The 20,108-nt window shown below is 43.1% G+C and overlaps 1 protein-coding gene across 1 annotated transcript in view; it reads left to right on the top strand.

Annotated features, from left to right (window-relative positions):
* The first annotated feature begins 236 nt into the window (after positions 1-236).
* LOC121005625 (E3 ubiquitin-protein ligase DTX4-like) overlaps positions 237-20,108 on the top strand; it is a 102,164-nt gene continuing 82,292 nt past the window's right edge. Inside the window, exons 1-5 of the mRNA XM_040438399.1 lie at positions 237-292; positions 769-830; positions 941-1,093; positions 9,798-9,859; positions 12,221-12,322. Coding sequence (XP_040294333.1) covers positions 237-292; positions 769-830; positions 941-1,093; positions 9,798-9,859; positions 12,221-12,322 — 435 coding nt within the window. The remainder of the gene's footprint in view (positions 293-768; positions 831-940; positions 1,094-9,797; positions 9,860-12,220; positions 12,323-20,108) is intronic.

The raw sequence follows: 20,108 nt of genomic DNA, 5'->3' as shown, positions 1-20,108 counted from the left end.
GAATTATAGGCTCAAAACTGAGGTTTGTGAGATCTCAGTCAAGATCTACTGACGCTACACCTTGTCTACCAAGACCCTATCTTGGCTTCAGACACTCTAAATCTACTTCAGCTGGCAGAGGTATATCTCAATTAACTTCACTGAGAAGAAGTAAGAACCTCCCATCCTGTAAATGTCCACGGTGTTTTCTGGTACAGAGTATAAAATCATCCAGTTGGCCACAATGTCAGTTAGAAATGAAGGGATCATTGCATGATGGTCATCAAAGTTCAAAGGTCAAGAACTTCACTAGGTAATGTTTCGTTATTTCTTAGATGTCTTAAAGGGGGTTTCCGAGATTTTGATACTGATGACCTATCCTCAGGATAGGTCATCAGTATCTGGTCAGTGGGCGCCTGACACCCAGGACCCCCGCCGATCAGCTGTTTGTGAAGGTATCAGCGCTCCTGTGAGCGACACAGCGTTCTCCGAGCTTACCAAGTACAGCCACTATGCAATGTATGGTGCTGTGCTTGGAAAGCATGGAGAAGGCCATGGCGCTCACATGAGTGCTGGTGCCTTTTCAAACAGCTGATCCTCAGGGGGTCCCGGGTTTGGACCCTCACGATCAGATACTGATGACCTATTCAGAGGTCAAAATCTTCGAAAACCCCTTTTAAGTATTATTTATATATATATATATATATATATATATATATATACACATACTAAATCTAAGAGTTTGAGATGTTCATGGTAAAGGATTTTTATATGTTTTTCAATTTTCAGGGCACCATCACTGCCTCTCTGTAACGTACTAGGCTCGGGAATTGTCCCACCGGCTCTGGCAGGTAACAATATTATGGAAAAGCTAAAGTTTTTAAAACATGCAGAAATAATAAAATAAACGCAATACACAGCTCAAAGCATCACTAATAATTCTTTATTGCTTTTATACTAGGCATTAGTAGTCTTCTGATGAGTGCAGCAGGACTTCCAGTCTGTCTTTCAGTTCCTGCTTCTCCTATTTTCCTTCCACCGCCAGTAAAAAAAAGAGATTTACGCCCAGTTCCTGGAATTCAAGGGACCAGTCGAAAAATCACTAATAAGAAAGGTGAGGAGCATCTTCAAAATGTTTTCTTGTACTGGAAATCTTTTATCCACACAAATGTTGTTAATAGTAAAGGTTGTACAGTAAAAAGGACTCTAAATCAAATAACATAAGGGCTTGCACAAGAAGTTTATTGGAAACAGAAAAACTTCTTCTCTTGAGCAAAATGTGATTCTGTTCAATTTGAGCATAAACTCAGCATCATTATCTTGTATAGTTTTCAACTGTTTCAAAGTGTGCTACAAGCAATCCAAGGATTATTGTCTTAAGTGGAGCAAAAAAGTTTAATAAAAATTAAATGAAAGTCTCCTCCCTCCCCCCCAAAATTACTGTTTTTCATTAAAATAAATGTTATTTTTTAAAATATGGTTCAATAATATAAAAAAATATTTGTTACTGCTGCAATTGTAATGACAGGTGGAATATAGATGACTATTTATACTGCACAATGTATTTGATGTTTTATTCCATATCTCCTTCAACAAAAGATAAATATAGTATTTTAATATAATAGTCAATAAATTATATATAGCCCCAAAATACTAACAATAAAAACTGTAACATAAAAAATACATAAAAAGCCCTCACATCAACAGTGAGATAAAAAAAAAAAGTATAACTAACCAAATGCAGTTTCTCCATAAAACATGTTTTTATTGTGCAAAACTACTACATCTTAAAAAATACATATTTGGTATAAGTACCTTCTTACCACTCCAAAGAATAAAGCTAACTTATTTTAACAACACAGTAAACATTGAAAAAAAAATCCCAAAGAACAGAATTGGCAGTTGCTGACTTTTTTACATTCTTGCCTGAAAAAAAGTCAAAGCTAATTAATAAACTATTAGTCCCCAAAGTGGTGCAACTGAAAAATTCAATCACTTGATCCCAAACATCTGGCCAGTAAGTGGTTAAAGGGGTTGTCTAGGTTCTGAGCTGAACCCGGACATATCTCCTTCTTAAAGGGTGTTCCAGGGGCAGAATATTGATTATCTGTCCTCAGGATAGGTCATCATGATCTGATCGGTGGTTGTCCAACTCCCGGCACCCACACTGATGAGCTTTTTGAAGAGGCCTTGGTGGTCTAGGCTGGAGCTGCAATACCAGGCCAACACTTGGGATCACCTCTGGCTAGGGGAAACAGCCATACTGCAAGGGTTTGGACTGGTAGGTCCCACTACCAAACCTACCCACCAGTCCAAAGAAATCCAGCCTAGGACAGAATCTAAACAAACCCGTCTCAGCAAACTACACTTTGCTGAAATCACTGCAGCTTTCTGGATTGCATTTATCTCACCCAGGATTGTGGGTGAAATATACATGCCTTCCGGTACTTTACCGTACACTTTATCATAATGGTTATCCATGCAACATACAGTGACATGCAAAGGTTTAGGCACCCTGGTTAAAATTTAGGCTACTTTAACACTAGCGTTTTTGCTGGATCCGGCAGGGTTCAGCAAAAACGCTTCCGTTACTGATAATACAACCAACTGCATCCGTTATGAATGGATCCGGTTGTAATATCGTTAACACTGCCAAGACCGATCTATCATGAACTCCATTGGAAATCAGTTTTCTATTGTGTCAGAGAAAACAGATCCGTCCCCATTGACTTGCATTGGGGGTCATGACGGATCCGTCTTGCTCTGCATCCCAGGACGGAAAGCAAACTACAACATGCTGCCGTTTGCTCTCTATGAAACCCAACTAAACCGAACGGAATGCATTTTGGAGCATTCCGTTCTGTTCAGTTTAGTTTTGTGCCCATTGACAATAAATGGGGACAAAACTGAAGCTTTTTTTCCGGTATTGAGCCCCTATGACGGAACTCAATACTGGAAAACTTAAACGCTAGAGTGAAAGTAGCCTTACTGTGAACAGTTCAGCAATTTGAAGATGAAGTGATCTCTAAAAGGCATAAAGTTAAACATGAAACAGGCTTTTCAACATTTTAAGCAACATAAGGCTACACTGACGAGCAAAAGGGTAGCAATATTTTGAACTTTTAACTTTTAGGCTCACCATCTCACCATCAACTACAGCTTTGAACGAGAGACTACCATCATTTTATAGACAATCATCTTGGCTATCTCATACATAAATTGGACTTGCAACTATTCAGCAAATGATTATTTATGTAGATTATTGTCATGTCAAAGTTCAAACTATTGTTACCCTTTTGCTCATCAGTGTATTATACTTCTTTCCGTGTTTGTGTGGTCCGTCATGGACGGATCCATTCAGATAATGCAACCGTCTGCATCCGTTCAGAACGGATCCGTTTGTATTATCATTAAACTATCCAAGACGGATCCGAGTTGAACACCATTGAAAGTCAATGGAGGACGGATCAGTTTTCTATTTTGCCAGATTGTGTCAGTGAAAACATTTGGCTCAGTTTTCATCAGACGGGACACCAAACTCTGCAAGCAGCATTTTGGTGTCCGTCTCCAAAGCGGATGGAGACTGAACTGATGCAAACTGATGCTCTGTGCGATTCCTTTTCAATTTAGAATGCATTAGAATGCAAATTGATCTGGTTTGGACCGCTGTGAGAGCCCTGAATGGATCTCAACAAATGGAAAGCCAAAACGTGAGTGTGAAAGTAGACTTATTTAGATTTTGTGAAAAAAGGAAAGGAGTACCATGCAAAAGTATGGAAACCGAAGGAGATTTCAGCACTCAGACAGCTTTGACTGAGGCGTCAGATCTTCAATAGCCTGTTAGGGTTAAGGCTTGTTCACAATCATTGTTAGGAAAGGCCAGATTATAAATACCCAGGCTCCCTCCACCTTGTCCCAAAAAAGAGCAATCATGGGTTCTTCTAAGCAGCTGACTAACATTTGAAAATTAAAATGGTTGAGGCCCACAAAGCAGGAGAAGCAATAAGAAGATAGCAAGAGCTTTTTCGGGTTGCCATTTCCTCAGTTTGAAATGTCATTAAGAATGGCAGTTAACATAAATAGGATGAGCGGACCGCTGATATTCGGGTTCGACTGGTTTGACCTTAACTGAGTTTCGAAGTTCGGTTCAGGTCCCGAACTTGACCCCGAACACCAAACCCCATAGAAGTCAATGGGGACACGAACTTTGGGGCACTTAAATGGCTGTACAAAGTCTAGAAAAGAGCTAGAGGGCTGCAAAAGGATCCAAAATGGGGATAAGAGCAGTACAATTGCCTCGTAAACAAATGTGGATAGGGAAATTACTTAAAATAACATAAAATACATAAAAATAAAAAATTATAATCTTGAACCAGGAGGTAGAGGTCCAATTGGAGTAGGAAGTTGAGGAGGCGTGGATGTGGCAGTGTAGGTGGAAGAGGTAGAGAAGATGGAGGAAGAAGCCAACACGGTTTCTGTTTGTTTAAATGTGTCTATTATTTCTGTGCTTTGATTTCTAGCCATTGTTTGGGGTTTGGCCAGTATACTTCTCTACTCTGCCAATATAAGACATAATATTGAGCCAGGAGTTGGAGGTCCAAGTGGAGAGGAAGGCGGACGTGGGCAGTAGATGGCGGGGGAGGAAGCCAACAATGTTTCTGTTTTGTTTTTTTATCTGTACCTCTCCCTCCAGCACTGGATAGTGCCATTTCACATAGGTGTTACATCCTAATATAGAACACTTCGACTTTTTAATCTCAACTGCGGCACAGTGTCTGATGAAGGCGTGCAAACCAAAAACGTTCACACACTGCCGTTTAATTGAATGTACCAAGCAATTAATATACTGAGAAAATTAAAGACAAACTCAAGAATGAAAACAAAAATTCTGCTGTGATTTTATGTCCACTTTATTTTTTACATGTGTCTGTTAATTTTGTGTGCGACTTTAGCAATATTTTTGTAGTGCGACAGGTAAACTTCTCTACTCCAATATAATACATAGTATAAGACATAATAATCTTGAGGCAGGAGGCGGAGGTCCGAATGGAGAAGGCGGACGTGTGCGGTTAAGGCGGACGTGGTGGTGCAGGCGGAAGAGACGGAGGAGGTCACCAACTTTTTTTGTTTTGGTTTGTGGAGGCCCCAAAACGTTGGGAAATAGCAAAGAGAACACACAAACTGCTCTGAGTATAACAATAGCTGGGTTGCGGCCAGGTGGGGAATGCCATCAGTGGCGCATCTACCAGCGTGCGCTTGTACTCGCACATCTTCCGATCACACTTCCAGTGGTGGAAGTAAGGACGGCACGTGTCCTTGTAGCAGGGATCCAGCAGGGTGGCCACCCAGTAATGGTAAGAATGAGGGCATCTCATCGGTCGTTGCGCAGGCACTGTAGCATGTAGTCGCCCATGTGTGCCATGCTGCCCAGAGGGCAATCGACTGTCCTTGTTGGGAGGTGTATCGTCTTGTGTCCTCTGTATCCCCCCAGCCACGTTCTAGTGATGCCCATGAGCTGATTTGGGTGGACAGTTTGGGTACACTGGCCGCTGTGGTGCAGGAACCCACCCTTTGAGCCACCTGTGAACGACAGGCCTGATAACCGTGGAAATGATCCCTGTTTCTCCTCCTTTCCTCCTGTGGCCACATCCACATCCATCAGCGACAGAAGTGTTTTTTTTCAAGGAGACATAGAAGAGGGATATTGACGCTGATGATGGCGTCATCACGCTGGTCATGTTGGTGGAGTACTCGAAACAGAGCAACACAGCACACACATCCCGCATGGAGGCCCACTCGTTGGCATAGTGACTCACCATATGTGCTGCAGCTGAAACTCCACTATCGCCTGCTTCTGCTTGCACAGTATTTCAGCATATGCAAGGTGGAATTCCACCTTGTGTTTACGTCACTTATGAGGCGGTGAGTGGGAAGGCAGTAGTTATGCTGCAGCGCAGACAGGTGAGCAGCAACAGGGTGAGAATGGCGAAAGTGCACACAGATGGCCCTCAATTTCTGCAGCAGCTCTGACACATCGGGGTAATTTTCAGGAACCTCTGCACCAGCAAGTTCAGCACATATGCCAGGCAAGGGATGTGTGTCAAACCGGCTAGGCCCAGATCTGCTATGAGATTGTTGTCCATTGTCGCACACCACCAGGCCGGGCTTGAGGCTTAGCACCACCAACCACGCATCAGTCTGTTCTCTCATGCCCGCCTACAGATCCTGCGCAATGTGGTTTTTTTTCCCCCAAACATATGAGTTTTTAGAACAGCCTGTTGTCGTTTTCCTCTGGCTGTGCTAAAGTTGGTGGTCCAGGTGTTGCCTGACGTGATGAGAGGGCGGTAGAGGAAAAACAGGAGAGGAAGCGAAGTAGGAGGCAATAGGAGGCCACCACGAAATGTACAGCAATCCTCCGTGGCTGTAGGACATGTGCCAACCCGCTTTCCACCTCAGGCCCAGCCGCCACTACATTTACCCAGTGGGCAGTTAGGGAGGTATAACGTCCCTGCCCATACTTATTGGTCAACGTATAAGTGGTTATGTGAACCTTGCCACTGATGGTGCAGCACACACCTGATTTTTTACGCCACTTCTTAATTTTGTCTGGTGAAGTAGTGACGGCTGGGAACCATGTACCGTGGGACAGCTACCATCATGACGTTTATAAAACTGTCTGTCTCCACCAGATGGAATAGCAGCATTTCAAAGGCCAGGAATTTTGAAATGCTTCATTCAGGGCTTGCCGGTGGGTAGGGAGTACTTTCTCTCCAGTGTTTGGGGGATGGACAGCTAACCGCTTCCATTGGAGATTGTGGAGATTGCTCAGTGATGGTGGTGTTGTTTTTGTGATATTTTCTCTTTGCGGGGTGGCAGGTGCCCCTTGTCGCTCCAGAGTGGGAGGAAGAGGCCAAGACTGCAGCAGAAGAGGCAGCAGGAGGAGCCTCAGATCTTTGGGGTTCTTTCAGGGTCTATTCCACTGCAGCTGTGCTTTGCAGTTAGATGCCGGATCATGCAGGTGGTGCTCAGGTTTGGAAAATGTATGCCTCGCTTCATGCTCTAACTGCACAGCGTGCAAACCACCTGTGTCCTGTCGTCAACACACTGCCTGAAGAACTGCCCCACCAGGGAACTGCTTTGCACTGTCTTTGGTGTGCTAAGTCTCTGGGGCAGTTGGGCAGTAGCAGGCGGCTAGGGGATGGCCGCTCTGCTTTTGCACCTTGTTCCCTCTATTGCTGTGCAGCTGGTGCTGTGTGATCCCCACGTCTTCCTCCAAACTGCACACGTCACTGGCATGACCTGGATGTCATGTGAGGTCTAGGACCTAATCATCCTCTACATCATCTTCCACCCACTCCTCACCCCTGCCTTCCGGACCATTCTGCACACTGCATAAAGCCGCAGCAGTTGAAACCTGTGTTTCGTCATCGTCAGAGTGGTGCTGCGGTGGTTCTCCCATGTACTCATCCTCAAACGTAAGTGGTTGGGCATCAGTGCACCCACCAAAACCCACCAAAACCCCACCAGCAGTCTTTAAAAAACATAAGTGACTGCTGTATGACTTGGGGCTCAGACTGCTTGGCTGATGTGCAAGGGGTTGAGGCGAAAAACAGATGCCCATGGGCCGCAGGTGCCAACTCTGTGCTTTCAGCAGTGGACCGGGTGGAAGACAATATGAAGAAACTAGAGGCACTCTCAGCCATTCAATCTTTCACCGACTCTACTTGTTCTGGCCTCACCATTCTTAAAACGGTATTCTGGCCTGCATGCAACGGAGGAAGGTGTTTCATTTGGGCGTGTAGCTGGCACAGATCGACAATGTCCTCTCCCTACAGCAGGAGCTCCACCAGCAGCACCACGACAACTATTATATTTCCCTATGACTGTAACAAGTAAAGGGTTTTGCACCAAAAAAAGTAGGCATGTCTCACCAACACAATTAAAAGACTGATTAACTATTATATTTCCCTGTGATGGTGGCAACTAAAGAGTTTTGCACCCCAAAAAAAAATACATATGTGTCACTAACACAATTAACAGACTGATTAACTATTGGATTTCCCTGTCACTGGTGCAAATGTGTTGCATTGCACCCACATAAATGCCTAAAGATTACCCACAGAGTTATCTAAAATAATAAAAGCCAAACACTGTCCCTCAGTGCAGCAGTGTCTTGTCCGTACACTAGTCAGAGCAGAATGGCGGTGCACCATGTGATCCGGCATTCATGCATGCAGGGTCGCAAGGTGCACCAGCCAATCACAGCCATGCCAATACTAGGCAGGACTATGATGGCTTCCAAGTGCCCACAGCTTGAATGCTTGTTGATTGGCTGCTTTGCAGCCTTTCAACAAGCTTTATTTTAACTCTGACACGAACACGAAACACAGACTTTTGTCCAGGTACCCCGGGACATCGTAATGTTCGGGTACTGACCCGAACCGGTTTGCTCTCCCTAAACAGTACCATTGGAGGTCAAGAGATAGTCTGGAAAGACCAAGAATACTTTCAAGAGGACAGCTGCTCATATGATTGGTAGAAAGGCAAATGAGAGCCCACCCCACTTGATTGCCTAAGACCTTCTGTATATATTTAGCAGATTTCTGGAGTGTGGTACATTGTTCTACTGTTCAGCAAAATCCTGCACAAATATGGCCTCCATGGAAGAGTCATCCGAAGAAACCTCTCCTGTGTTTTCACCACAAATTTTTGTATCAGAAGTTTACAAAAAGAACATCTAAACAAGCCTAATTGCATTTTAAAAAAAGTCCTGTGATCGATGAGGGTTAAATAGAACTCGTTGGCCAAAATGAGCAAAGGTATGCTTGGAGAAAAAAGGGCTCAGAATTTCACGAAAAGAACACTTCTCCAACCATAAAGCATGGGGGTGGATTGAATCATACTTTAGGGTTGTGTTGCAGCCAATGGCATGGGGAACATTTCACGGGTAGAAGGAAGAAGGGATTCAATGCAATTCCAGCTAATTCTGGAAGCAAACATAACACCAGCTGTAAAAAAGCTGAAGATGAAAAAAGGATAGCTTCTACAAATAGATAATGATCCTAAACATAACTCACAATCCACAATAGACTACCTCAAGCTGAATATTTTACCATGGCCCCTGATCTGAACATCATTGAAAATCTGTGAACATCTCCAGTATGCAGAGTCAGTCTATCCTTTCCATTTTTTGTATACATCCTCCTTGTGAGAGCATATTTGTCGTTGTACTTTTGTTCTTTTATTAATAACAACAGATTTGAATTTTTTTTATCTGTGAACAGACCTCAAAAGAGCAGTGCATGCAAGACAACACAGGAATCTAATCTCACAGAACTGGAATACTTTTGCAAGGAAGAATGGATGAAAACAAGAATTAAAAGACTCTTGGCTGGCTATAAAAAGTGTTTACAAGCTGTGATACTTGCCAAAGGGGATGCTACTAGGTGCTAACCATGCAGGGTGGCCTTTTTGTTTTTTGTTATTTTGAAAATGTAAAAGATGAAAATAAAAAATTGTTTTGCTTAAAATACAAAGGGAATGTGTCATCTTTAACTTTATGCCTTTTGGAGTTCATTTCATCTTCAACTTGCTTCACAGTAACAGTATTTTGATCAGGGGTGCCCAAACTTTTACATGCCACTGTAAATGCATAAATATTCCAGTTTTCACATTATCTGCTGATGCATAAACCAATAGGCTGGCCTTCTCTTTATTCTGTAGCTTTGCTGTTTAAACTGGGTCATCACAGTGTGGGAAATTTATGGAAGGTCACTTTTTTCTTTTGCCAATGGTATTTCTTCATTTTTATATAATAGCAAAAAAGCCGGAAGAAATCATAAAACAGTTCTTGCAAAGAGTGAGGAATTCTCCATTAGAGGTATGAATTGTTTCGTTGATGTAACTCTTTCTGTTCTTAAAGGGAAACTGCCCCCAGTGTTATGCTGCTCCAGCGCATGTCATGAGCTTCTGACTTTCTTCACCCCCTGCCACTGATTGACAGTTTTATTACCAACTAAATCAGAAACTCATAAATATTCATGACTAATCGGCTATATTCATGACTATACAAGATTTTAGCAAATTTAAAGGGATACAACATTTTGCTAAGGGGGCCTGTCACTAGTTTATTTTGCCCTTAGTTATTATTGCATTCTACTTATTTTGGGCTAAAAAAAACATGTTCCAAATGGTCTTCTATAGCCTTCAGTTGCCACTGACTATGCGGACTGTTCTTTCTGTTTTTTTTTTTTTTTTTACTGAAATCCATCATATAGCTCAGATGGCTCAATATGTAGTCATTGGGGGAGATTTACCAAAACTGGTGCAAAGGAAAACGGGCTTAGTTGCCCCTAGCAACCAATCAGAGTGAGCCTTTCCATTTCCATGGGAGCTCTGAAAAATGAATAGTGGAATCTGACTGGTTGCTATGGACAACGAAGCCAGTTTTCATTTGCGCCAGTTTTCATTTGCACCAGTTTTGATAAATCTCCCCCAATATTTATAGTGTCCTGACAGCCCATAAACACTCATTTAAGTTATTTTCTTACCAAACTAAGACTGTAGCTTAAAGGAGTGTTATGAGCTGTCAGTAGAAAAGGACTACAGATCCAGATGCCACAAACAATATTGTACAGTTTTCAAACCAGCACCTGGATCTGAATTATTTAGTATTTGCATGTAATTAAAACTATAGTACAGTCACTGAGTTATTTAATAAAATGTATCTGTATAGTGCCACCTGCTGTCGTTTTTTTTCCTCTTATTTGTTTTTCCTGTTCACTGAAATGGCCGCACACGCTTAGCTTCATCCTTAAGGCCCCTTGCACCATGTTATAAGGGAAAATAATAAAATATACAGAACACCTAACCCAAACCCGAACTTCAGTGCACCCGCACGATAAAAACTGAACATCGGAACGCAATCGCAGTCAAAACTGACTGCAATTGCATACCTACTCGCACGATTTTCCCTGATCGCACTAGTCTGCGATCAGGGAAAATCGTGCGAGTAGGTATGCAATTGCAGTCAGTTTTGACTGTGATTGCGTTCCGATGTTCAGGTTTTTATCGTGCGGGTGCACTGAAGTTCGGGTTTGGGGTTAGGTGTTCTGTATATTTTATTATTTTCCCTTATAACATGGTTATAAGGGAAAATAATAGCATTCTTAATACAGAATGCTTACTAAAATGTGGCTTTAGGGGTTAAAAAAAAAAACTCACCTCATCCTGTTGTTCGTGCAGACGGCATCTTCTTCTTTCTTCTTCTATCAGGACCTGCCAAAAGGACCTTTGATGACGTAATCGCACTCACCAAGTGGTGAGCGCGGTGACGTCAGCGCAGGTCCTGTTGAATGAAGATTCTATCTTCATTCAGCAGGACCTGTGCTGACATCACCGCGTTCACCATGTGGTGAGCGCGGTGATGTCAGCGCAGATCCTGCTGAATGAAGATTCTATCTTCATTCAGCAGGACCTGCGCTGACATCACCACGCTCACCATGTGAGTCATCAAAGGTCCTTTGGCAGGTCCTGAAAGAAGAAGATGTCGGCTGCGTGAGCAACAGGATGAGGTGAGTTAATTTTTGTTATATTTTTTAACCCCTAAAGCCACATTTTAGTAAGCATTCTGTATTAAGAATGCTATTAGTTTAGGTGCATTTTTTGTTAGCCTGAGCTACTAGTGTTTGCACCAGGGTCCCTCCTGACCCCAATAGGTCTGCTACCAACTACACTGAGACTATCCCAGGAGCTAGTGGGCTGGATTTTTCCCTGCAGCAAAGTCCAGATCCCTGTACAGAGGTTAAAGAGTGAATAACAGGGGAGTACCAGAATAATGACCTAAGGCACTGTCTACAGTCACTGATCCGTGACAAGTAAAAGGGGGATGACAGTGAAATATACAGTCACATTAATAAGCAGTGGTAAGGTTTGCCCCCTTTACACACTTACTGATTAGTCCCATGGGAGCCCTTTTTTGTGTCAGATCCATAAATTTTAGATTGATAATGGAACCTAACAAAATCGGCAAAATCTACTGACAAAATTCAATGTTTGTGGCTACCTATAGTTTTGTAGTTTGTACTGATGAGGTCTATCAAGTTCAAATAAATAGTTATATTAATGATAATATTGAGTTTGCAGTGGCATTATGTATGGTTTTGTATTTTACATTATTTTATACTTTTATACAATTTTGTTAATTTATAGCATACTGTACTTGTGTTTTTTTTACTACTAGGACTGTACTCTCTGTAGAAAGACTTTGACAGAAGGAGTAGTTGGCAGATTATACCGATGTGCTCATGCGTACCATGTGTGCTGCTTGGCATCTCTGTACAAGGTATGAGACCACTAAATGGCTGTTGCTAAAGTTATAAACTATACAGTAAACTTGGCCAGATGTACTACAGTCAGAAGAGGACTATTATTGGCAATAGACTTTAAGTGGTACTAGATACGACGTACTTCCATTTGTTCTAATATAGTCACAATGTGTAATGTATCTGTGAAATACCTAAGGGTTATTTTTAGAGATGAGCGAATTTTTTAAAAATTTGATTCAACCGGTTGGCTGAATTTTTTTTTTAAATTTGTTTCAATCCGAATATATTCGTGGCGAATTGCTTTAAAAAAACGTATATTTCCTGGCTGCAGAGAGCCTATATAGTGGTGTAGAACACTGTGCCTTGCAGTAACACACATAGGGAGTCTGCTGTGGTAGTGAAATAATAGTCAGTATGACATGCAGATGACAGGCGTTGCTCTTAGAATCACTGCACACTTCACTTATTTGAGCAGTCATGGGGCCAAAACTAACCAAATGACTCAAGTATGAACTCAGCCTTACAGGTCAATGTTAGCGTCAAGAAGAAGTGCACTCCTTTTACACCGTTGTCAGCTGATTCCACATAGATGTCTACAGAACCTGTTCTATTAAATGCTTATACAAGTAGACAAACTGAAAAAAAAAAGTGCTTCATCAACAAGTATGGATTGACGACCAGTGTCGGGGTGACCACGATGGTAATGCATATTGATCATGAAATGTATGGGGATATGGCTGATACTGGAGGAACAGTCCAGCAAACAAGCTGACTCCAGCTCATTCCTACAGTGCAGGCTACACAAATACAGCTGGTCGGGACAAGCAACACCGGAAAATCTTCATAAATAAGCCTTAGTATGTGCAGGTCTCACAGCCGCTGTAACAGAAAGGTAAGAAGCGGTATAACATGTAGTAAGCACTGCACGGATCATGTCTAAAACATGTAAGACATTCAGGGGGTCCCGAACATTGTGGACAAGGTCCGAGATGAGAGTCGTCCATGTGTTCAATACTGGATGTTATTGATGGCCAGCTCCGTGATGAATCTCAGCACTTGGATTAGTTAGTCCTTACTGAGGAACTTCACTTTCCTTCACAATGCGCTAATGCCACAGATGCGGTTACCTTGAAGAGCTGGGTTGCTGATAAGTGGATTCTAAAGTGTCTGAAGAAATGCGAGTAAAGACATTGGAATAAATTGTCCACTTCCTCCAACGTGACCTCGTCCTTTGATCCTATGAATATCATTTCATAAAGTCTTGAAGTCCTCTGCGTGGATGGCATAAGAAAATGTCCATGCGAGGTTCGATGGGCACAGAGAAAACAAGCTCTGTGGCCGACACTGATCCAGACACGTCATACCTGGTCCACATCGCTGCTAGCCAAGTAAGGTCCTGAGAACTGATCACTAGCTTACCGAAACAACAGTCAAAGTTTATTTGGAACCACGTCCCTATGATAGCCGTGTGCGCCTCAGAGCCATTATACAGGAAGAGTGGGAGGCTAGTAAATGTCTCTGGTAACACCTCCAATAGATTGTCCTCTTTGTATGTCCCGTAGAACCAACCTGTCCACACAATACGGTCTTGCCTTGGTGAGTGGAGGCTTGGAGGAAATCTGTATGACCACAGCCAGTGGATCTCTGTCCTTTCCTTTGAGTCCAGGTAAACAGGAAAATTTGGCTTTAAGGTTCAGCTCTGAGCCCACTTCAATGGCAAGACCCTTCTGCTTCTTGACAGCTATGTGGGCAGTCAGGTGCTTGGAATACTCTTTCAGTCTGGTGTATGACAAATTATACATCGGTGTCACACTGTACAGAGTCCATTGTTTTTGAAGGAGCGAAGCAGCCTGTGCCGGATCAAGAGTTTCCTCCAAGGGGGTGCACTGCGTGATTTTTCTTTTAGACAAGCTTTGCGATGCAGACCGTCAACGTTCAGAGGTCAAGCTTCCGGATACCTCGAGCTGTAAAAATGACTGCTCCTTCGTGCTGATGACCTACTTCTGGGGGTTAACACCCCATTGGTAGGTGTTTGCATATCCTTGCGATAAATTATGTTCCTGTTCATTGACTGTAAACAGAGATTTTGACAGACAAATGTATCAAACTCTGCCGCCATCTTTCTAGGTGCCTTGTCGACAGTCCCCTGAACAGCCAGATTTACCAGCATCTCTTCCAGGACATGAAGCAGTGGAATGACGTTGTTCATCTGTAGTCCTGGTGACTGACAAATAACGTGGCCTCCTCAAAGGGCCTGAGCAAACGGCAGGTGTCACGCATGAGCTGCCACTGGCTGACATCGAAGTTACACAGGGGAGTACTCCTGTCCGCTTGGATCATCAAGAAATCGTTGATGGCATTTCTCTGTTTGTATAGTCGGTCCAGCATATGGAGGGTAGAATTCCAATGGGTGGAAACGTCACATATCAGCCTATGTTGGGGGATGCCGTTCTGCCACTGCATCTCAAGGAGGGTGTGCTTTGCGGTGTATAAGTGGCTGAAGCGCATGCATTTTAAGGATGTCTTGCAGATGTGTCAAAGACTTCAGGAACCGCTTGACAACCAGATTGAACATGTGTGTCATGCAGGGCACATGGCTCAGACCTCCTTGACGCAGCGCCGACACCATGTTCTTCCCGTTGTCGGTTCCCATGGTTCCCATTTTGAGTTCTCGCAGAGAAAGCCAGGATTCGATTTCTTGATGAAGGACATGGAGCTGTACCTCCCCTGTGTGACTCTGTCCACCCAGGCAAACGAGGTATAGAACAGCATTACACCACCGTGCCCTGCACATGTGGTGCACTGTGAATTGTCCCTGCAGTGAAGGATGAGGAAACGGTGGAGAATGAGGAGGTAGAGGCGGACATTGTTGCAGGACCAACGGCGTGAGAACATGCAGGTGGAAGAGCGTCACCTTGCCAAGTTGCTGGTGTGGCTGGGCAGGAACCACATTTACCCAGTGGACCGTAAAGGACATATATTGTCCTTGACCATAGTTACAGCTACCGACCAATTTTCCCAAAATAGGCTGTATAACAAGCAAATTTCACCACTGAATGGCTAATCGACATAATTCGGTTCATACAGAAGATCTACAATCACCCATTAATTTTCCCCATAAAGACTGTTTCACAAAAACATTTCACCAATGAATGGCTAATCGACGTAATTCGGTTCATACAGAACAAAGTCTACAATCACCCATCAATTTTCCCGTATTCTTTTTCCTATTAATACACCCCAAAAAATAAATATAAAAATCACAATTCACTGCAGAACGGCTGATAGGACGTACGTACAGTATCTATCCTATTAATACACCCTGTAAATAGCTGTAGTACAATGGAACTTCACCGCTGAACTGCAAATATTTTTTCCCACTAATACACACCAAAAAGGGCTGTAAATTTCTCACTTCAACACTGTTAAGGGAAATATTAATTATTGATATTTTGGATAATACCAATAATTAATATTCATAAATAGGCGTAAGTCGTCTAGTGATGACTCCACCTATTTATACCTTAAATATAAACTAACTATGTTAGTCAGCCAATTGTCTAACTAACTGACTACCTCTGATTGCCTATATACTACACTGAACTGCACTATACTAAATGCGCCTTACTACTATACTACGGCGGCGACTACTAAAAACACTATACGCTGTATTATTGACAATAAGGAATATTTATTACACGATACAATTATACAAGTCTAATAATATGCTATATCTATATATATTTATAGATCAATGGATATAAATATATATACATATAGGCGTACACACCTGTCACGGATGATGTTGCAGATAGCTGTAACTTATGAATAAACGTCCGACTGGCTTGATCCCAAACAAAGGAGCATATAGGTGAGCCCTATAAAACCCTAAGAGCTCTCCCTGACTGCTATGCCCATGCAAGGGTCTCAATGGTAGACGATTGCATGCCCCACGTACCTAAGACTGTGTGACACCTGAAAACCCTATAATAGTGAGGGGACACGACCACCGGCTCCCTGCACTTAATACGGACAGAGTCAGGGTCACCTAGAATCAAGCCAGCAAGGAAACACAATACATGAAAAGACTTATCTGAGTAAACAGCAGCAGCAGCCTCCAGCAGTGAACACTTCATCCAGGAAGTAGTATAAACCGCAAAGTAAGGCAGTATGGGAGGGAATATAAAGGGAGGCGATTAGTCTAAATAGGTGACACCTGGGAGAAGGAAAGGAGATAACAAAGTGAAACCAAAACAAAGAACATCATGCAAAAGGTAGAGAAGGACGTCTACCAGAGCTTCTCACAGAACTGGCGGTGACAACACCGCAGTAAAGTAACAGTACTACAATAAACACAGTATTATTAAACACAATCCTAACTACACTACCCTATTCCCAATTCCACCCCACACACTATCTATACATTACACTTACATACACACAAATATCAGCAACCCACCCGCCTGGCTACTCACTGTCCCTATGGGGCAACAAGGGGATAAACACAATTGTGGCACTGCAGGGGTTAATACTTGCAGGCCAGGGAAACAGGGATGTAGCTGGACAGCAAGGGCTAACTGTGCAGGGGTAACCTAAAAAAAAGGGTTAACAATGTAGCCGCAGTGAAGGGGTTGACACACTGCTGTAGGGGTACAAGGCAGCAGCAGTGAAGGGGTTACTGCTGCAGCTGTTAATGCTGGGGCTACACACAGGGAATGCAGGGGTTAATGCTCTGCAGGGACAGGGCAATGCAGGGGTTAATGCTCTGCAGGGGCAGGGCAATGCAGGGGTTAATGCTCTGCAGGGAATTGCAGGGCAGAAACTGCAGCAGCAGGGGAAAGCGTACTGCAGGGTTGATGCAGGGGTGTCACAGGGAGAAGGATTGCAGGGGTTCAGGGCAGCAGGGGTTAAGAAGGAAGCAGGGCAGGGAAAACTTGCAGGGGCTGTCTTAGTGCTGTCTGGAATCTTCCTGTTCTCCTGCCTCTAACACAGCGCAGCCTGCCTCCTCAGCTCTTCTGCTTCTGGGAGGTAGGTCGGGACTCAGCTCTTCTGAGCCCCGCACACGCTCTCCTCCTGACCGCTGCCAGGTCCACGTGGGCTGGCGCGGAGATATGACATCACCGCACCAGCCCGCGCTCCCAGGATCCTTTGATCCTCCCGCCTGTGGAGATATTGCATACCCCTGGCATGGTAATTACAGCGCCGGAGGTAAGCGGCACAAAGGGGCATGGGAATTCTTTGTTCCCATGTCCCTGTTTAGGCATACCATCTCCGGCACTGCCGGAGATGGTGACAAAGGGCAGAGGATCTTTATTGATTCTCTGTCCTTTAAGTGGCCGAAACTGGACATAATTGTCCAGTTGTCGGCCTCTCCTCAGCTGGGGGGGCACCACGATTGGGGGTCATTCTCCGGCCAGCAATATCTAAGTATACACATCTATATAGATACTTGGGGCATATCTATATACATGTATATACACATACACCAACCTGGGGCAGTATTTGGCCACATTTAGGTATATACAGTACAGACCAAAAGTTTGGACACACCTTCTCATTCAAAGAGTTTTCTTTATTTTCATGACTATGAAGGCATCAAAACTATGAATTAACACATGTGGAATTATATACATAACAAACAAGTGTGAAACAACTGAAAATATGTCATATTCTAGGTTCTTCAAAGTAGCCACCTTTTGCTTTGATTACTGCTTTGCACACTCTTGGCATTCTCTTGATGAGCTTCAAGAGGTAGTCCCCTGAAATGGTTTTCACTTCACAGGTGTGCCCTGTCAGGTTTAATAAGTGGGATTTCTTGCCTTATAAATGGGGTTGGGACCATCAGTGGCGTTGAGGAGAAGTCAGGTGGATACACAGCTGATAGTCCTACTGAATAGACTGTTAGAATTTGTATTATGGCAAGAAAAAAGCAGCTAAGTAAAGAAAAACGAGTGGCCATCATTAATTTAAGAAATGAAGGTCAGTCAGTCAGCCAAAAAATTGGGAAAACTTTGAAAGTAAGGGCTATTTGACCATGAAGGAAAGTGATGGGGTGCTGCGCCAGATGACCTGGCCTCCACAGTCACCGGACCTGAACCCAATAGAGATGGTTTGGGGTGAGCTGGACCGCAGAGTGAAGGCAAAAGGGCCAACAAGTGCTAAGCATCTCTGGGAACTCCTTCAAGACTGTTGGAAGACCATTTCAGGGGACTACCTCTTGAAGCTCATCAAGAGAATGCCAAGAGTGTGCAAAGCAGTAATCAAAGCAAAAGGTGGCTACTTTGAAGAACCTAGAATATGACATATTTTCAGTTGTTTCACACTTGTTTGTTATGTATATAATTCCACATGTGTTAATTCATAGTTTTGATGCCTTCATAGTCATGGAAATAAAGAAAACTCTTTGAATGAGAAGGTGTGTCCAAACTTTGGTCTGTACTGTATACAATATAATTCTGGGGCATAAATGGGCAGCAATAAGCTTCACCAGGGAAAGAATTCTTTGGTCATCCACCACAGTTGTTTTCCGTGGTCTTCCAGGTATTTTGGTGTTGCTGAGCTCACCGGTTCGTTCCTTTTTTTTAAGAATGTTTCAAACAGTTGTTTTGGCCATACCTAATGTTTTTGCTATCTCTCTGATGGACGCACAGCCAGAAGAAGCGCATGTAGCGCGAAACGGCCGCGCTGTTCAATGCGTGTCTCTGAATTGTCCGCCCCCTGCCTGATGTAATACTGGATTAATAAAGCTGCTGATTCTTTGACTACACACTGGTGAGTGCCGCTGCTTTTGTTCTGCTCTACATTACCTCTATTTCGCATCTTACCTGCACAGCTGAGCACCTCCGATCGTGTGTGTCCTCTCCAGCCACGCACAGCGCTTGATTCATGTGCGCTCAGCCGGAGTAGTGGTGCCGCCCCCTACTTCACTTGTTACAATCTCTGATGGGTTTGTTTTGTTTTTTCAGCCTTATGATGGCTTGCTTTACTGATAGTGACAGCTCTTTGGATCTCATCTTGAGAGTTGACAGCAACAGATTCCAAATGCAAATAGCACACTTGAAATGAACTCTGGACCTTTTATCTGCTCATTGTAATTGGGATAATGAGGGAATAACACACACCTGGCCATGGAACAGCTGAGAAGCCAATTGTCCCATTACTTTTGGTCCCTTAACAAGTGGGAGGCACATATGCAAACTGTTGTAATTCCTACACCGTTCACCTGATTTGGATGCTGACAGTCTGCAGTTAAAGCACATCTTGTTTGTTTCATTTCAAATCCATTGTAGTGGTGTATAGAGCCAAAAACATTAGAATTGTGTCGATGTCCTAATATTTATGGACCTGACTGTAAATGCACCGCTGAACGGCAAATAAGCCCTTATTTTTTTCCACTTATACACACCACAAAAGGCTTTAGAACATATAACTGCACCGCTGAACAGCAAAATATTTTTCTTTTGCCACTAATACACGACAAAAAGGGCTTTAGAACATATAACTGCACCGCTGAATGGCAAATAGGCCCTTATTTTTTTACACTTATACATACCACAAAAGGCTTTAGAACATATAACTGCACCGCTGAACGGCAAATATATTTTACTTTTACCACTAATACATGGCAAAAAGGGCTTTAGAACATATAGAGTTGTGTTCAAAATAATAGCAGTGTGTTTAAAAAAGTGAATAAAGCTCAAAATCCTTCTAATAGCTTTTATTTCCATACACACAAATGCATTGGGAACACTACACATTCTATTCCAAATCAAAACATGAATAAAAATATATCAAATTTGTGTT

Source organism: Bufo bufo, chromosome 6 (assembly GCF_905171765.1).
Source record: "Bufo bufo chromosome 6, aBufBuf1.1, whole genome shotgun sequence".
In the NCBI taxonomy this organism is placed as follows: Eukaryota; Metazoa; Chordata; class Amphibia; order Anura; family Bufonidae; genus Bufo; species Bufo bufo.
The sequence above is the reverse complement of the archived record's forward strand: the minus strand, read 5'-3'. Positions and strand labels throughout refer to the sequence as shown.